This window comes from Lissotriton vulgaris, chromosome 12 (genome assembly GCF_964263255.1).
Source record: "Lissotriton vulgaris chromosome 12, aLisVul1.2, whole genome shotgun sequence".
NCBI classification, from domain to species: domain Eukaryota; kingdom Metazoa; phylum Chordata; class Amphibia; order Caudata; family Salamandridae; genus Lissotriton; species Lissotriton vulgaris.
Window position 1 is genome coordinate 562770246 of NC_141700.1, and position 19389 is coordinate 562789634.

Consider the following 19389-nt stretch of genomic DNA (forward strand, 5'->3'; position numbering starts at 1 on the left):
GTTTGTCCTGATTACCTCCCCTCTTTTCCTTTGCAGCAATGGTCCCCATTTAAATTGGTTATCAAATAAGACTCCCAAATAAGAGAAAGTTGTAGTCAGGGGAACCTTCTCTGTATTTACCACAAAAGGATATTGTTTCTTAGAACGCTGCCCCACCTGCATAATAAATGATTTAGTGTTATTAATAGCTAAATCACGGGCAGCCATGAAACTACAGAAGGCATTGAATAAAGACTGCAGACCTCTTTCAGTTCTTTCTAGCCAGGAGGACTGCATCATCCGCATATAGCAGAACGGGCAAACCCTGCGCCCAACATAGGGGAAGTCAACTCCAGTGTTCACCAGGCAATCGTCCAGGTCATTAATATAAAGGTTAAAAAGAAAGGGGGCCAGGATACAGCCCTGCCTTACACCCCTGTGGATGCTAAAATCCCTGGATACCCTAAGGTCCTGAGAGAATCTAACATTGGCCTTTGTGTCCCTGTGCAGGTCCCTCAGAAAGTTAACAAAGGAGGCTTCCACCCCCATGGCGCCCATGGAATCCCACAGTTTCCCCCGGTTGACACAATCAAAAGCGGAGGAAAGGTCCATGAACGCCATGTGGATGGTGCCCCGTCAGGCTATGGTATACTTCCCGAGGACCATGTACAAGTTAAAGCATTGCGCCAGTGTAGAGTGACCTGGCCGAAACCCATATTGGATTTCGAAGATAACCCTGTTATCATCAGCTCACAATGTCAGTCTCTTCAATATTACTCCCCCCACAACCTCAACTACAGAGTCAATGAGGGAAATTTGTCTATAACAGGTAGTGCTATTCCGGTCTCCCTTCTTGAACACTGGCACAATTGTAGATGTTCCCCATGACCTTGGGCAGCGTTAAGCACGGCTGTAAGGACTGGCGCCCATAGGTACACTTTTGACTTAAAAAGATCAGGGGGTATGCCGTCTGGTCCCGGCGCTTTATTGCTTATCAGCCCTAGAATGCCTCTCTCCACCTCATTCATAGTAAAAACAGGTGAAATTGCACCTTGCCCGCCGCCATATGATTGTAACTGGGGAGTATTACTCTTAAAGATGGAGCTAAAGTGGGTCACCCAATCGTCTTCAGTGATGTTGGTACTAACTCATGCTCCCCTTCCCTATTAAACAGGGGTCTATTAATAATGCCCAAAAATCTCTCACTGTTCCCTAATGTATTAGGTCTTGTCCTTTAATTCAGCTTTACGCAGTCCTAAGGCTTTTTTTATAAGTCAGACGTAGAGACCGTATCAATGCAGGATCTCTGGGGATAATTTTCAGAGCACCCTTTAACTGTCTTGCTGCTTTTGCGCAAGTATGGTCAAACCATTTAGGATCCCTCAACCTTGGTCCAGCAACTCACTTAAACCTGCTGAGTGGTCATCAAGTGTCCTTTTGGCAAATGCTTACTGCTTAGGGTTCTCCAAAGGTCTGGGACCTTTCCTAATTGAAGAACAGAGGCCCATAATATGGATAAGGTTCAGATGGGCAAGGAAGCCTGTTCTTGGGGAGAGGCCTCCCACAGGCAACCCAGTGGTCCAGCTTGGCCCTCTGTGTCACAATAAGAGTTGGGTCATTCAGAGCAGGATTGACATGTTAATGATATACCTGTATGCCTCTTTGATAATTGCAGGTGTCCAATTTAGTGCATTGAGTTATATCAATGAATTTATGACATTTATGTAAACAAGCATTGGCAAAGACGATATGTCTGGCATGTTTGGTTTGTCATAGTTTTTGCTGAACTTTACTGTTGGGGAAGTTGCTGGAGCTTCCGCAATCTAAAAGAAAATGCCTAGAAGTAAAAAAAAAACAATCTTTTTTGTTTCAAAGTAAAATCTTAACCTGATGTTTAAAGGTTGCTCCCATAAACAATTCAATTTCTTCAAAGTATTTAAATAAATCGGGACAGGCACTGAACATATAGATTGTCAGCTTCGTCAGCCCCACATCTATGACAGTTTGAATCCAGCCTCTTTCCCCACCTAAACAGCTTATTAGGTGTATGGTATAGATCAAAAAACATATTACGGTGTTAAGGCTTTTGAGACTGGCAGTCAAGAGTGTATCTTTCCATATCTCAAGTGAACTCTCCAGTACTGGCCCCCTTTCACCTACGTTTGATTCCCACTTCGTATTCTAAATTTCCATATCATCAGATAATCTCTGTATTAGAGCATCCTAAATTCGCGTAATTTTGCTGCTTTGATCCACCATATCTATAACAATAGTTTTAGCAGTTGATATTTGTTTTTTGGCCAGTTTGCCTATATAATCGCAAATCTGGAGATATTTATAAAACTTCTCCTTACTCAATATAAACGTATCTTGGAGCTCCATAAAGCAATGTAATTGATCGTTATTATTATAGCGGTCCCACAGCTTCGAAATCTCACAGAGCTTATACGGCTTACACATGCCATCTTGCAATATATTTGCCAGGGCGGGAGAACCCCACAAAGGAGTATAACAATTTAACATACAAATATTAACCTTCCTTCTAATCTGGAGCCAGTTCTTAAACGCCCCATCCAACATTTTAAACGTGGTCTTCTTGTAATAACTTCTCTCTAAGGGCCATATGCATGAGCATATTTCCATCGACAAAGAATGGGCAAAACCTTTTGATGGATCTGGCCCTAAGTTCCTTAAAAAGTAGCTCTTGACCTCTAAATCCAACCTGAGTTGAAAAATAGACGGGGGCGCAGCAGGGTCAATATTATGGGTATTGCTGGTTATTAACATAGCAAACTGTTGCAACATACAAGCTTAGTAATATAAAACAAAACTAGGAACTGCTCACCCCCCTCGGCATCCAGGGAGAATCATAAATCACAACACTCTTCTTGGCTTCTTGAACTGCCACATAAAGCTATAACAAAAAGCCTCCAACTTAGTTAGCCAACTACTATGAATCTCCAAAGGGATAGTTCTGAATAAAAATAATACTTTCGGGAGAACAAGCCTCTTTAGCTCATTACACCTCCCGCTCAATGTTAGATGCAGATTATTCATCCTATATAGATCTTACTTGATCTTATTGAGTAATGGCGCTAAGTTCAATTCCACTATCTGTTCCAAAGTACCTGTGATAACCAATCCTAAGTAAGTTACCTCTCCTACACAAAGCTGATCCCCAGCCTTAAAGCCCTAAGTACTAATCACTTGGGGTTTAGCCTCATTAAGATTGAACCCTGCGAAAGCACCAAATTTGGCAGCTTCCTCTTCGATAGCCTTCAGAGAATTACAAGGATCAGATGTTATGACTACAATGTTGGCTGCGTATGCCAACACTTTATAATTTATTTGGGCTACTATAAATGGTTAAATTCTATTGCTGCTTTCCAATTGGGCAGTAAGAGGATCAATATATAAGGCAAACAGCAGGGGTGAACATGGACACCCCTGCCTTGTTCCGCTGGTAATAAAAATGTGATCTGACCCTTTACCCATAATCTGCAATCTATCTAGCCTTCAGGACTTGATACAAGGCCCTCATAGCCTTGATAAAGCCCGGACTGAGTCCTTTCCACCTCAACACCCCCAGAGGTATCCCCATGAGGCTCCGTCAAAGGCCTTCTCTGCGTCTAGTAATACCAGCTCCATAGGATTTTTTGTTACCGCAGCGATATCTAGTAAGGTAATCACCCTACGCACATGACCAACCGTACCAAGACCTGGGAGATTGCCCCATGATCTGTGGTGTAGTGGGCAGAAGAGGAATGTGAATGACACGATAGCCGGCCAATGGATGAACATTGCTGTTGCAAAGCCTATATAAGTATTACCTTATATATGTAATTTCAGTTCAATTAAAAGGTCTTGGTTATCGGTAGACCAAATTATTTTTATCCCCCACAAAATGCTGTGCCGACGTTGGCTTGAGATAGTCAAAAGACATCTCACTGTGTGATGTGCATTATATAAACGGACAATTTTGTTGTTACATATCGAGCAACATCATAGTTCTCTAACCCAGGTCTGAACGAGATTTTGGTATAAGCCATCTGAAGGTGAATCTTTTCCTTTGTGCATTTATAAAAAATGAGATAGTGAAGCAAATGATTTGCACAGGAACACACAATTTGGTCAAGTGGGGAATCCAGGATTTTATTTCAGATTTCATAGTGCACATTCTGCAGTTCAGGCACTGGATAATTTATTCTCTTCTCGAATTAAAAAAAAGACCGAATTGTGTTGCCTTTTCTTTCAAGATAAACATGAGTACACTGTGTTTAGTTAAGCTAAATGCAAAATACACACAGCACTTGTTACATCGATCTGACGCTCTATAAGTAATAGTGCCACACACCAGGCAGTCAAAAAAGCAAAATAGTTCGATCATAAAGTGGTTCGAGAATGAATCCTGGAACATATAGCAAGCAAGGTATCCAAGTGCACAAATGCATCAGTTGCTTTGCGTATCACTAAGTTAATTGTAAGGAAGGCAGACCACAGACTCGCCTGACTTAACAAAAAAAACGATACAAGCAAATGCCCAGCCCATCAGTGGAGACAGTAAAATAAATAGCAAACAATCTTGCAGGCGTGTCCTTTGTGTAGGAAAGTAAGATCTGCTTCCATGGTCTCCCCCACTTTTTTGCTGGTGTCATTATGTTTTACTGACTAGTATGACTGGGATCTTGCTAATCAGGACCCCAGTCTCTGTGCTTCTCCCCTAAATTGGACCATGGTGAGTACTTAGTTACCCCCCAGATTGGATGCTGGTGTACCCTTATAAGTCCCTAGTAAATAGTACTGAGGTAGCCAGTGCATAGGTACACCAGGGGTCCCCCATTGGCTGAAGCATGTATTATGCCACCCATGGGAGACCACTCAAACTGCAGGCCTGCCATTGCAGCCTGTGTAAACTGGTGCTAGCGCCACTTACGGCAGATATAAGTTTACTTATATCTGAAGTCACTGCACCTAAATCCTATGTCACCCCTACGGCAGGCTTTCAATCTCGATGGTAGGGTGTTCGGTAATAAGTGTGAGGGCACCTCTGCATGAGCAGGGCACCCCTACAATCCACAGAGTTCATGCGCCTGGTTTGTAAGTACATCAGCCATTACCATACATAGATTGGCCATGCGTCATTACGCAATGCTATCTCTAAACAGGCTGTAACGAACACTGTTGTGTTTGGAATAAAAAATGTTGGAATCATACCCCACATAAACTGTGTTGGAGGTATGATTCCCTGCACTGTAAAGCTCCACCTGCTCCCGGTACAAATCTTCAAGACCTGGAAAGCAAACTATGGCTGCTGCCGACCAGAGACACAAGTTTGCCCTCCTGCTGCTGAGCCAAGCTCGAGCAGGGGAAGGCAGGACAATAGGTTTCCTGTCACAGGGAGGTGTTACCACCTCCCAGACCGGACCTACTGTAATGGGACAGGGTGAGGGCATTTGCCAGCGCCACTAGACTGCTTTGAAGGGCACATTTGGTGCCCTCCTTGCATACTCCAGTTGAAGCCAGTTCCAGGAGCTGTTGGCTTCAGCTGTGGCGCGAAACTGGACAAAGGACATGGGAGTATCCACCCCACTGTCCAGTCCCTCTTCTGGGAGGAACCCCTTAATTGTCCCAACCCTTTTCTTAGGGTACTTAAGGACTTGCCTTTGGGTGTGTCCCTAGATTCGTCATGGGACAAGATTAAGATCTGACACCACTTCATCTTCATCCATCTGGGCACTTTGGACTTTGCTGGACTTTGCTTTGGGAAGCGAGGCTGCAACTGGGAAGACTACTGCTGTTCCTGGCCTCATCGTCCTGCAAGTCTTCTGCGTCTTCTGTGCCTGTGCTCCATACAGGTTCTTCTTCAGACCTGTGGGCATCCAAGACACTCAAACAAATCTCTCTTGATTAAAGTAGTCAATTCCCTGCATCTGCAGGCCCTGGAGCGTAGCTGACCAGTCTGCTGTTTCTGAGCTCCTACGGACTCCGAAAGGTTCAGCAACACAGATGGTAGTTTTTGCAAGTCCCTCGAGGACTGCACTGTCTTCTTAGCAAGTTTGAAGCCTGTATCCCTCGTCGAAACCGCTGGAGCAGTACCCATGTGCACTGTGTTGACTTGCCGTTGCCATGGCTTGTTGACTCTCTTCACCAGAGGTCTTTGGACTCCAAGAAGCTCCAGCCTCAATATCTCCTGCAACCAAGATCTTTGCCTGCACCGCATCCTCTGCACCGTGGGCCTTCATCCGTTGGTGAGCTGCTCGAGGTCCTCTTGCGACTTCTGTGCCTTCCCCCTGTGGGTCCTCTTGAGGGTCTTCTTTGGCTCCAGTGGTCTTTCCTGTTTGCTCAGGGCCTGCTCTAACTTACCTGCTCATGGTGAGCCACTTGGACCTTGCTGGTCCCGAGACTACATCTTTTTCGACTACCATGTTGCTTGCCATTTCCAAGGCTTGTTGGTGCCCCTGCCGAACACTGATGCCCTGGCTCTTGGCATCCGACCTGGGACAGCTTGTGAATGGCTCCTGGTCTTCCACAGCATCATCTGGTCCTCACAGCTGCAACTTCAAGGGCACCGTCAACTCCTGCATCTGTGGGCATTCGTCTTCCTTGCCTCCTGGTAACTCCTGAGTGATATAGATATTGTCCCCTCTGCTTGCAGGTATCTCTTATCTTGAATCCACCTTTGGGTTCCACCAGACTCTTTTGCCTTCTTCGCCAGCAGGATCTTCACTGAAGTCCTCCATTGTGGTCTACGACGGTTTCTGACGTCACTTCGCACCCATGCACATGGCTTCCCTGGTGTTTGTATCCGGGTCTTGGGGTATCCACGGGTGGAGTGACTCTCCAACCTTCCATCTTCCATGACGTTTCTTCAGGGTCCGCTGGGAAGGGTCCTTCTTCTTTAAAACTGCAACCGCAACTTACCTATTGACTTGTATTGAGCACCCGGTCATGTTCCCACTCTACACATGGCCTCCATGGGGTTTCTGGGTACTAACCTTGGTGGTTTCTTGTCTTGGGTCCCTGACTCTTCTATGTCTTCTGGATCCAGTCTTGACTTAGGTTGTGGTTCGCATTCCACTATTTTAGTATATGGTTTGGTCTCCTCCTGGAGACTACTGTGTATTTGTGCTACTTACGTGTTCTATTACCAAAGTAATGTGTGAATTGTGGTTATATATCCGGGTAGGAGATAGTGAAATGTGTTAGTGAGTGTTTATAATAAATACATATTTTTATAACTACACATTAACATTGGCTCAGCATTCACAACTACGGTCTGGGATGCATTTAAAGACTTTTGTAGGGGGTGAACGCTGACTTATTTTATACACCAACAGAAAAACTGGTACATCGAGAAATCACGCTCTTACCCAGATCGAGGCCAGATTGGCCCTAAAGATAATTAATCAAGATTGCCAAGGAGCTTTAGCGGTCCATTTTAATAAGATTACATCTCACAATTAGTCCCAGGTGCAAACTATTTCAATTGATAAAAACCAGCAGCAGGTCCTGCAAGCAGCTTTAAAGAAAAATATTTGGACAGGGGTAATAAAAAGATCCAAGCCAGGCAAATGTCATCTTTTCAGAACAGCGAAGAGATGGGCAGCTTACTCGCTTTTAAGGTAAGGGACATTGTAAGCAGCAATCTCATTCATAGAATTGTCAACAAACAGGGTGAGTCAATTGTAGAACAGATGGGAATTAGGGAGGAATTTAGGAAATTTCACTGAAACTCAATAAAGAAGAATGTGTTTCCTCTTCAGAAGACATCAATAAATATATAGAGAAATGTAATTATCGTAAAATTGAGACAATTACAGTGTGAAAAATTGGATGAAGCTATCACCTTAGCGGAACTGACTATCAGTCGGCAGGGGAAGGGGAAAGCATCTGAGCTGGATCACATTTCTTTGGAATTTTATAAAAGCCTTCTCAGGGGTATTTGCACCAGTCCTCCAAGGTCTTTTTAATCCCCCAATTTTCTTAGTTCATGGGGGAAACTAAAATTGTCATCTTTCCAAAGAAAGGGAAAGATCCAACGGGTTGTGGTTTTTGTCAGCCAATATCCATGAGCAACGCAGACTCAAAGATCTATAAAAAGATTTGAGGCAATAAATTATCTGCAGTGATTTTGAATTTGGTAGGCCGTATGCAACATGGGTTTATTCTGGGATGTGAGACAATGTCTCATGCTAATATGACAATAATCACCTTGGAGGTAGCGTCACTGGAAGACGCTCCCATTGGAATGATCATGTTGGTGTGCCGAAAAGGCATTCAACTGGGTCTCCTGACAATTCCTCCTGGAAGTTATGAGTAGTTCATGGTTGGGCTCTGCATTTATCACTTGAGTTAAGCAACTGTATGGGGGGTTATTGCGAGGATCTTTTGTGATGATAAATTATAGGAGCCCTTGAAGTCAATATAGGCCCGCAGCAGAGGTGTCCCTTATCACCATAACATTTTGCGCTGTATCTCCAACCTTACTTTCAGGCCTTGCAGCTTATGGACTCTATCAGTGCACTTCACCTGCATCGCTTAAAACGTAAAGTCTTAGCTTGCATAGATAATGTTGCCATCTTCACATCGACTCCAGCCACTACATTGAGGGCGATTGATTCACTGGCGATAGAGTTCTGTTGTGTTTCTGGATACAAGCTTAACTCTGATAAGACCCAGGTCATCTCAAATGTCTGTACAATTAACTCTGATATGAGGATGAGTCAGTCAGCAACCTACCTAGGTCTTGATTTGACCAAATGACTGGAGGAAGCTATTAATTTAAATTATGGTAAAGTCTATAATCCATCTATAGAGGCTTTTAACAATTGGAATAGTTTGCATCTGGGACTTATTTTGAGGTGTACTCTTATTAAAATGGTCCATTTTACTCCAGTATTTGTATTTATTTAGATGTAAACCATTATACCTCAAGGTTTTTTCAATAAAATTGAAGCCCTTTGGCAAAAGTTCATATGGAACTACAAAAAGCTGCGATGTAAGATACAATATCTTCAACTTCCTCTGGATAGAGGGGGACTGTCCCTACTAGCAATACGAAGTTACTATCCGGCAACCTTTGTTTTTTGACTTACTATGGTTTTGGGTAGGGGATTGTGGCCCTTGGGATCAATTGTCTTTGATGATCTACCTTGGGGGCCGGACCTTAAACCATAGTCAGGGTTTATTGATACGTTTTATTTTAAGAGGACAAGATTCAAGACTCTCAAGGCCTATCATCAAATATGTGCCTGTTTAAAAACCTATTCCCTGGCATTGCTCTTTACATTCAGTATACGTCATTGGGGTGTACGCACTTGGCGTTACCTATTTATTGTAATTCGCTTAGTTGTTGGAGGAGCTCCGGACTTCACACATCAGGACACTATTTTGATTTCCTTTGAGGCACTACAACAACAGCTACTTCTTCCTGTCAGGGTTCTTTTTAGATATCTCCAACTTCATCATTTTCTGTCTGGCTTGGAGGTGAAAGAGGTAAATTTGGCGCGGAAAAATGTTCTTGAGTTTCTGATGGAAGTGACTCATAAGGGGAATATACGTTTGTCCTATAACATGATTCTTGTAGCTGAATTTGAGGAAAGAACCAACGTATTTCGATTTAGGGATGAGAAATGGAGCGGTCACCTGGCGTTCGAGGTGACAACTCATGATTTCGAAAGTAGTAACATTCTGGCCCAGACAGTCGGAATGTGTCTCTAGCAAGGCTCACCATATTAAACATTTGTACCCTGCACCGTATCGCTTACATCAGGAGTCTCCAACAGGTCAATTGCAAGCCTCCGGTAGCTCCCACCGTGTCTTGGAGCGTGTCACACCATTTCGGGAAATGGAGCTGTGAGGCCCAGAAAGATGACTGCAGGAGTGTCTTCTATCTATGAATTTAAAATAAATGTTGCTTATAAGGAGCACTAAATAACTAATTAACACATACCTACCATTAGCATACACTATTTGAAAACCTTCACCTTGAAAACATATAGCATGCCTGATGACAAGATTCAATCAGTGGATTATTACCTTAAAGTCAATGGGAACTTAAATATTTGGAGAAGAGTTGCACTGCATTTAAATTTTCTTTTTCTCTTTCTTCCAATTTTTTTCTTGTTCTTTCCATTTTTTTATGAATTATTTTTCTATTTCTTCTCTTTCTTTTTCCTCTGATTATCTTTCCCTTCCTTTCTTCATCTTCTTCTGGATCCTTTCTTTACCTTCTTTACCCTGTTTCTCTATTTTTCTTTCTTTCTGTTTTTCTTTTCCTATCTTACTCTTTCCCTTTGCTTGCTCTTGCACCTGTCTGTTTCTTAACTTTTTTCTTATTTTTGTTCTATCCTTTCCTTTTCTTCATCTCCCCTTTGTTACTGTCTATCACGTCTATTCTTTGTCCATTTTTTCGTTCCTTTCTCTGCTTTATTGTTTTTTTCCCTTTCTATTCTACTCATTTTAACATTCCTTGTCTTCTTTCTCCCCGCTATCATTTTCTTCTCTCACTTGTTCTTTTTTCTGTTCCTCCTTCCTTCGTTTCCCTTCTTTTTTCTCTGCTTTCTTGATACCTTCATCACCTTCCATCTTTACTTTCTCTCTTTGCTTTCCTCCCCCTCTTAACTGTCCCTCTATTCTCCCTTCCTTCTTCTCTCCTTTCTTCCTTTTCTTTTTTTCAGGTTTCTTTCTCATAATTTCCTTTTTCTCTCCTCCCTCAAGTTCTTTCCTTTTCCTTCTTTCTCCTATTTCTTTCCCTCCCTTGTATCTGTTTCTTTCTTCCTTTACTTAGTTTTAGAGGTACTTAGCTTCCCAAAGCAATCTTCATTCATTAGTTTTTTTTTCATCTTTGCACAAGAGGTATACTTATAGGATGGGAATGGCTGCAATGGTATGCTAAGTTGTAAAGCACTATGAAGTGGGCATGTACCTATTCTTCATCTTATATCATTAAGGTAGTGCCACTTTCTGGACATCAATGAATGGATTTTAGGGCATTAGCCAGAAAAATTGAAGTATTTTGGGTACAAGCTCTCATAATGAGGATAGTGTAATTCCATGTATTGTCCGACTAGGAGACAACAAAACCACTGATACCTCTCACAGATGATTCACAAAAGTTTAAAGGGACAACACTGGTCCTTGCAGACCACATAGTTCCACAGTCTTTAACCGGCTTGATCTTGTTATGCAGGTATCTAATCCATATATAAGGCAGTAGTAGAGGTAGTAGTAGTTTATTTGTTGATTAATTAAAATCATTACAAAAAAGAAAATACATATCAAGCATCAGGTCTGATTGAACATATACAGGTACAATGCCTTAACATTAGTTAAACAACATGTTTAGCAATTTTCCAGTTGCAGACTAAGATGCATTGTGCTAAACACAAATTTGTCCATTTATCAGTACCAGTCAACCATGACTGAATAAAGTGCGATGTGCTCACGACACCTAAATTAATGAGCATTGTGCTAGCGGCAGATATTAGTAAATTTTCAGTGCCAATTAGCAGGAAAAAAGAGAAGCAAACAATTATTAACATTCTAACAAATTGTCTGTAACTATTAGCAGCAAGATATAAAGTGATTTAAATTTTCAACAACAAGGCTAAAAGTGTCTTATGCAGTTAGCAGCGAGATATAAAGTGCATTAGATTTTCAGCCACGAAGGTAAAGCGACTTCAGCTATTAGCAGCAAGATATAAAGTGCATTAAATTTTTCCACCGTCAAAACTAAAAGTGCCTTATGCTAGCAGCAAAATGATTTAATGAGATGTTATTTACAAATAGTGGATAATAAAAAACTCCTATCCTGTATCGTATATAAGGCAGTAGCTTATGACAATTTTCTTGGATCAGAACCAGTTCTTTCTAACAAAAAGCTTGGAGACCCCTGGCTTACATAGAATAAAGATAAGGCTAGACAGCTGCTTTCTGACACCCAAACAAACCTCTCCTATCTTTGCTTAATGAATATTAGTTATGAGCCTAGAGCAAGATTTTTTAGTGTGCCAAGCAAAAGTGTGCTTTGACTTTTGAACTGTCTTCCACCGAGCCCAAAAACATTTGAGACCATTTGTCACAATCTGCCATATGCTCTGGCACCATAAGCAGGTGACTAGAATGGCCTTAATAACCTTAAAGCATTATCAGCATTGGTCCACTCTTACCACTGACACACAGATGACAAGTTATGTTATCTTATGTTATCTTTTGTTATGTTATTGTAACTTATAAAGCACATGGCTACCCCAAAGGGCTTCCCAGTACTAAGTGACCCACAAAGTCACTGCACCACAATCCAAATCTGTAGCTCCATTGCTACACCAGACCTTGCACCCAAACACAACTGCGCTTATGCACCTCAACTCTGACCTACACCATTCCTGGATATTATCTTTCACTGGAAAACCCATCAATGCTGACCTGATGTAATCCAGTAATTTTAGTACTTGGGCCCACACACACTCAGTCCACTCCAATCCTGATTTACATCGTTCTTTGCTATTTCGATATTTAGAGCTACACACACACCTCTGTCAGTGTACATGTATCCGTACAGGCAGCTCATGTGCAGCTCCACGGAAGAGATCCTCACACGGGTTTACCAAAGCACCTCCTCCCCAATCCCCTACCCCAGACTCAAGGCAATGAAAGCTTTACTTAGCTGTGAAATGGTTCTTAGGTCCGAGGTTTGGCAGTCTTGGGTGAGTACTACAGGGAGCTGAGCATTTGAATGTGCCTCAAGTAGGTCTACTTTGTATTGCCTAGATCCAACCATTATTTTTTGGAAACATGGCTGTTCTGCATATCGAGCGCCCTCTCCACTTCCAAGAGCGGGCAGTGGACGAATGGCTTACATTATTGTTATTCATGTAACTCAGACTTCACCTGTGCAAGGGTATATGAGGAAGAAAATAAATCAGGAATCTTTACTCTCAACATTGTCATAAATGTTACATATATTTGGTAGATCTCTGTGCCACCTGAAATTTTGACCATCATGCTTCTCTTTTTTTAGGTGAGTATGTCTATGAGGTGGCCGTCAATGTAAGGAAGAGCATTTCATACAAGGACAGCAGCGGGTTTGTTCCAGGTACCCTGTGCTGCACCAACTTGAGGGTTGCCTTCCGGCCAGAGCGGGCGCATACAGTCGAGGTGAGTGACGAGCCAGCTCGAGGTGTCTTCAACCTTCCTCAAATTTATATTGCAATGTCCTTAGAATTTATGTATCTGCATGTTTTTGGAAAGAGATCTGTTACAAACCTTAATCTATCTAAATATACTCCTCTCAGAAATTTCTAGTTTCTGGAGAGCTGACTAGTAAATAAATATCCTCTGAAACTGGAATTTAAAGTAATAAAAATAATATTGATAATAACAATAACAACACTACTACAATGACTACCCCAAATAATAATAATGAAGCCATTTACAAAACAGAAAATGAATTTGTCTCTCGGGAATTGTCTAATAGCTGTTCGTATTATCCAAATTATTGATCGCGATTTTATAAATCTTTGAAGGATGACTTATTCAATCACCATTAGATCCGACCTTTAATTTGTAGGTCTTACACAGAGCTACGTACTTTGTACAAATCCTGCTAAACATTTTTTCCAGTTATGCTATTATTTGCTTAAGTACTGTTTAGAATAAGTCTACTGATGTGCTTACAGGGTTTCTGCTGTGTTTTCTAAGAACCTTTTGATTCTACATTAGTTCATTCTGCTTCTATCCTTGAGCTCGACTTTTGAAGTAATTTTTAGGTCAAGCTTACCAGGCAGCACAGCTATCTGGTCGCGAAAGAAATATTGTGGTTTATCAAGAACCTAGACTGGCTTGGAGCCTGACCATACTTACCATTGGTCAGCTTCCCTGTTACTGTCATTTGCCTGCTTCTTATACGTGTTACAGATTGACAGTCTTGAACTTTTCCCTTCCATGGTACATATCCTCTTTACAATCTATTTCGATTGGCTGGGTTCTATGTTTTCACTGCTTGCTTATCAAGCACTACTTTTTTCTTTTTGGTTTAGCACTCCACGAGAGTGCATCGGTTTTCCTACTGTCTGCCTTTTGTACTTTTCCCCCTGCACACTGTGTTGCTCAAGCCGTACATGTGCTTCTGTCTGTCCCTTCCATGTTGCCCGCAATCTTGTGTTCTCCGGATTGCTTTCTTGCCCATGTGCTTCGCCCCATCTGCTCCATGTTGCTATCTCGCTATTTGTTTCTTCCGTCTTCCTTGCTTGCTTCTGTCTCCCACCATCCATGTTGCTTCCACATGTACACGCCCTCCTTCTTTGTCGCCATTGCTTCTCCTTGGCACCCCGCAAAACTCTCTCCACCGCTGCCTTCAGTGATGCCTCACACCCATCCTCTGTGTTGCTTCCCGCACCAGTGCCTTCTTTCTCTGCCTCTGTTGTTTCAGCTCCTCGCCACTGTCTTGCTTTACCCACCCACACTCTCTGCACTTAAAAAACACGTAAAAGCATTTTTCTTTTCCTTTGCCAATACAACTTGTGTGGTGCGCTCGCCTACAAAACGGTGCAGCCTTTTATTTCTTATTTAACCATGCTGCATAGCATCAGGGATGCGTAGAGCATGGCTAAAAGTCATTGACAAACTCAGTACGTCTCAAAGGTGGGCGATATGGGCTTATCCAATACTTGTTTCGTTAGCCTCATTTTTTCACCTTTCCGTTATATATCTTGGATGTATGTGAAATTCTTCAAATTGATTCTTTTTTTCCATTTTACGATTTTTCAAGCAGAATAAATTCAGCAGCCATTTATGTGAACATGTATATTTTTAGTGTACATGCCTTGAAATAGACAAAATGGCTCCAGAGGTCCTTGAAATTGTTACATCTAATCCCAAATCTTGTCTAAATTGCAAGACCTGTTGAGAATTGTGTTTCTACTCCATTACCAGGCAACGTGATTCATGAGAATAAGACATGCTGTTAACTAGGCACTGATTTTCCTAAACTATGGTCTTCATTAGTTCACTGATCCCAAACGTGGACTGCACCTCAACCTGCTGCTTTTCCATGAAAAGCCCAGTAAATGCACTTGGTCACTTTCCTTTGTTTGTTTAATGAGATCCTCAGAGATCCAAGGTGATCTTGGCAGAGCGTTCAATGAGGCTTCATGAGTACAAAGAGTGAAATTAATGTCTCTCTCTTCCTGCAGGACAATGGCAGCACCATCATTCTCAGCGGGGAGCATGACGTCGCCCTGCCCTGCATTGAGAAGATACTTGCAGGTGAGAGCTTTATGGCCACTGGAGGAGTGGTGGGTGCGGTTGTTGAGATGAGACTGTCCATCAGCATCCCTGCCTTGGAGCCATTTTATGTTCACTTCACCCTACTTCATCCCTTCTTTCGGATCCTACTTGAATGTCTTTTAAAAAAAAAAAATTACCTTGACTTGCCTGTTTCTCTTTTTAATACAAACTGAACCCCCAGGGGATGCATCTGTGTTTGGCTGATTTCTGTATTACAAATAATGGGGTGCACGTTTTGTCTGGTTACAACTTACCTGGAAGTATAGATTGGTGTCTGACTGCCGGCACAAGGCTACCGATTCAGAGATCATAATAATCAAATGTGCTTCAGTATCTTGAATTGTATTTGAGTCCCCAGGTATGTATTGATATGTATGCTGTAACACATCTGCCATGATTTATGCATGTACATTTGCTAATATGTTTTATCTACCTCCAGCATTTTTCTATGTGTCTTAATAATCTCTCTATATTGCTGCTTTGGAATGTTGCCTTCTCGTTATACATATCCTTCTATAGTTGTGGATAAAGAACGGCCTGAAGGAGGACTTAACCTGTGCGCTGTGCTTTAGAGGTGGTAATTAGACGCGGTGTGTAAACAGGTTCCATTCTCACTCAGTTTTGTATAGGAGCCTCTAATGCCGCTGTCAGTCCATAGGTGTTGTGACCCAGAGCCTCCTGACTGCAGTCCCGAGGTGCTGCTATCGCTCCAGAGGTGCCTGATGCCCCTGATGGCAGTCTAGAGATACGACTATCATTCCATAGATGCCGGGTTCCAATCCCTCTGATTGCAGTTTAGAGGTTCCTCTGTCATTCCAGAGGTGCCAGGATCTAGATTCCTCTGATTGCAGTTTAGAGGTGATGCTGTCATTCCAGAGGTCATAGATTAATTTCCTTAGGAAGGTGTTCATTAAGTCAAAATCTATGAAAATGTTACACATAGAACTCAAGTCACATCATAAGTGTACCCCAGTAGTTTCTCAATTCAAGTGAGTATATCCTCAAAAAGACACACAAGCACCATAAATAGCTTCAATAGTGACTGTTTAATCTCACAGTTATTATAACAGATCCCCGTAGGGAATCCCCGTAGGGAATGTTTCAAAACAGAAAAGAGGGTTGCTGCACGGGAAGTGTGGAAAAGGATTGTGATTGTGAGAATAGAACAGATATATAGGGAGGGAAATCAGAGAGTAGTTAAAACAATCAATTACACATAGTAATGTCCTTAGTAAACTGGTCGAGGTTTACAGTAGCACCAGTTTTACAATAGGGCCTGTCTCTCGTGGGTTTGAAAGTACTTTTCTTGATGTTGTACAGAGTATAATCTTCTGTAAAGAGGTAGGGATGGGGTGAAGTTGGGTACAGGCCCACTAGGGGAAAGTGTCGACGTTTCGACCCTGGCGCATAGAGGGTGGTTTGTATCCTCTGCAGGTGGGTTTTCCTCAGGACGGGGATAGGGGGGAAACAACGTGTATCAAGGCAAAGTCAGGGTTACAGCCCCTTAGGTGGCGGTCCGCATTATTGCAGCAGTGAATTAGAACAGGTATTGAAAATGTAATGTGCAGTATTCGGGGCAGCAATGTCGATTGAATCCTAACACTGGTGTATTAAGGCATTGTGAGAACTGGGGTCACCAATTCCACGGGGGTAGCTTGGCGTGAGCAGGAAGGCACCCGAAAGCTTAGGTGTAAAGTAGCAGTGCAGCACACACTCCCACTGAGACAGGAAACACACGCAATAAAGAACACCACACCAGCTGGTCTGTTAAAATCAATACACTTTTATCTAGATCAAATTCAGGGCTGGCAAATCATTAAGGGTAATCAATTCAGCATTAACTCATTAGTAACATTTCATTGTAGGCACATGTAAATCCGCTTCAGGAGGACTCTGGCAACATTTCATCATGAAAACATAGGGGAATAATTCATTCAAGGAGAACTCATTTAACATTCTATTAGGCAGGCTTCAGTAGTAACTTGGGACCTCAGTGGAATCAATAAAACAGGGTCTCATAAGCCATTACCACAATAAACTCTGTGGCATAACCTCAGCATGGTCCTAAGCAAAACCCATAAAGGCAGTATGGCCTATTCAGCGTTTACCTCTCAGCTTCTGCTTAAGGCAGGTTGTATAGAACAGTCCCCTAACGAGGGGTTACTAGGAGCACCACTCAGTCAGATATGGCAGTTAACGCCCAGTTCAGGGGCCTTGGTTCTTTGTCCCTGGGCTCTAGGCCTTCAGCAGCTCACAAGGGGCCAACGGGGCCAACAACAGTTTCCCATGGGGTGGTGGTCCCAGGCCCTCCGTCCGCCCACCTTGAGTATTACCTCCTTCGGCCCTCCCGGGGCCCTTGCGGCGTGGTGCAGGCTGATGCGGGGGCAGGCGGGAGCCTGCGCTCTCTCCAGAGCCCCCGCACTGGTATGGCAGGCCTCCCTGGGCTTCCCCCCGCTCCAGGCAGTCCCCTAGCACCTCCCTCCGGTCTTGGTCCCGGCCTCCTCAGGCTTCCGGGGCCCGGGACCAATCTGGCGAGGCTCAGGGCAGGGCGCGCCCGCGGCCGCCAATGGCAGAGCGGCCTGCGGGGTACGGTTGCAGGGCGCCAATCGGAGTGCGGCGCTGGCGGGGGCGGAGTCCGTGAAGACGCCCCATGTCACGTAAGGGTGGTGGCGGCTTCGGGGCCCAGCACGGCCTACTCGGCACTACGGAGGCCCTCTCTTGGCTCCGGGGGCCGCCGTAACGATGCAAACCGCAGCGGGGACCTCCATAGGCAAGCGCCGGGCCGCGGCGGTGTCCGCGAGGCCCAGACGGCATCCAGACGACAAGGGGCAGTGCAGGTAACCCCGGGCCACAGCGGTGAAGGAAATAGCGCTTTCAGGGGCACGGTGCTCAGGGATCACAGTAGCGCTCACAGCGCTTGAACTGACAGCAGTTCTGAGGGTTACAGCGCTTCTCAGGGGGCACAGTAGGAGAGCACTTGGGAGGCAGTTCAGGTAGTTCACGACCACAACTGCGTCAGGACAGCACAGGGGGGGGGGGGCAGGTTGAGCAGGGGAGCACGTGGATGGTACAGCGCTAATACCTGGTTGATCCCCCAGCAGTCCTTCTTGTGAATAGGGGTTCTCTTGGCACTTGATGGCTTCTGCGCCCTTCTCAGGTAGTTCCTTGGGGGGGGGGATAGGTAATAAGGGGGGTTGAGTTGGTGGCTTAAGGTCAGGCAGGTTCCTGCGGATCACTGCAGGTGGTTCCCTGGGTTCCCCCCACGCTGGGCCAGATCAGTGGGTTTGGTAGAGTCCCTTACTCAACTTAGAAGGCAGTGCCTAGGCCCAGTCACTTCCAGTGGTATAGGTTCCTCCCCTAGGCCCTACCGCCTAAGACTCCTGCATAGGTTCCTCCAGGTCCAGTGATGCCCCAACTGACAAAAAGGTTTCCCTCCTTTCCTTAAATATCCCTAGGTCAGGTGACCACTCTCTAAGGCGGCAAAGTGAGACCCCTACCCTATTCCGGAAGGTTCCAGGAGCTTCCACAGTCTAGCTATGGGCAGAAATGGCGGGCTGGTGTTGCTACAGTATCTTAATGTCCCAGCCAGCTCCTAGCTACTAGGGTGCTACTAAAAAGACCACTCCGCAGTAGAAGGGGCATGTGGCAGCCATGTTGGTAGGAGAGAGCACCTGCACCTTAGCACTGATTAGCAGTGGTAAGGTGCCCAGAGACCTAGGTCCAGCAAAAAAGGTGGTGGAAAAAACAAGGCAAGGGCGAAAAAAAAACGGGGAAAGACCAGCCTAGGGCTGACAGGTCTAACAGGCATCTTAGTAAGCCTTTGTGGCGCAGTCCCCCGTGATCAGTGTTGTACTCCTCGAGTCAAGCCAAAGCTATACCGAGCATTACCCAGGTCCATGGACTAGTATGGGTCACCCCATTATGTTGTAATGGTCATTCCAGAGGTGCCAGGATGTAGATCCCCCTAACTGCAGTATAGAGGCTCCGCTGTCATTCCATACTTGCCAGGATCCAGATCCCTCTGATTGCAGTCTAGAGTTCCCAGTATCATTCCATAGGTGCCAGGATCGACATCCCTCTGAATGCAGTTTAGAGGTGCCTCTGTCATTCCAGAGGTGCCAG

At 44.0% G+C, this 19389-nt stretch overlaps 2 protein-coding genes across 4 annotated transcripts in view; both read left to right on the forward strand.

The window, feature by feature from the left end:
* The window catches only part of MTMR11 (myotubularin related protein 11), a 262554-nt gene that overhangs the window by 141400 nt on the left and 101765 nt on the right, over nucleotides 1-19389 (forward strand). For both annotated transcript variants that reach the window (XM_086945377.1, XM_086945378.1), the window contains exons 3-4: nucleotides 13001-13137; nucleotides 15174-15246. In XM_086945377.1, the coding sequence (XP_086801503.1) occupies nucleotides 13001-13137; nucleotides 15174-15246 (210 nt within the window). The remainder of the gene's footprint in view (nucleotides 1-13000; nucleotides 13138-15173; nucleotides 15247-19389) is intronic.
* LOC147677744 (uncharacterized) overlaps nucleotides 1-19389 on the forward strand; it is a 104314-nt gene that overhangs the window by 57468 nt on the left and 27457 nt on the right. The gene's annotated exons all lie outside the window — the stretch shown is intronic.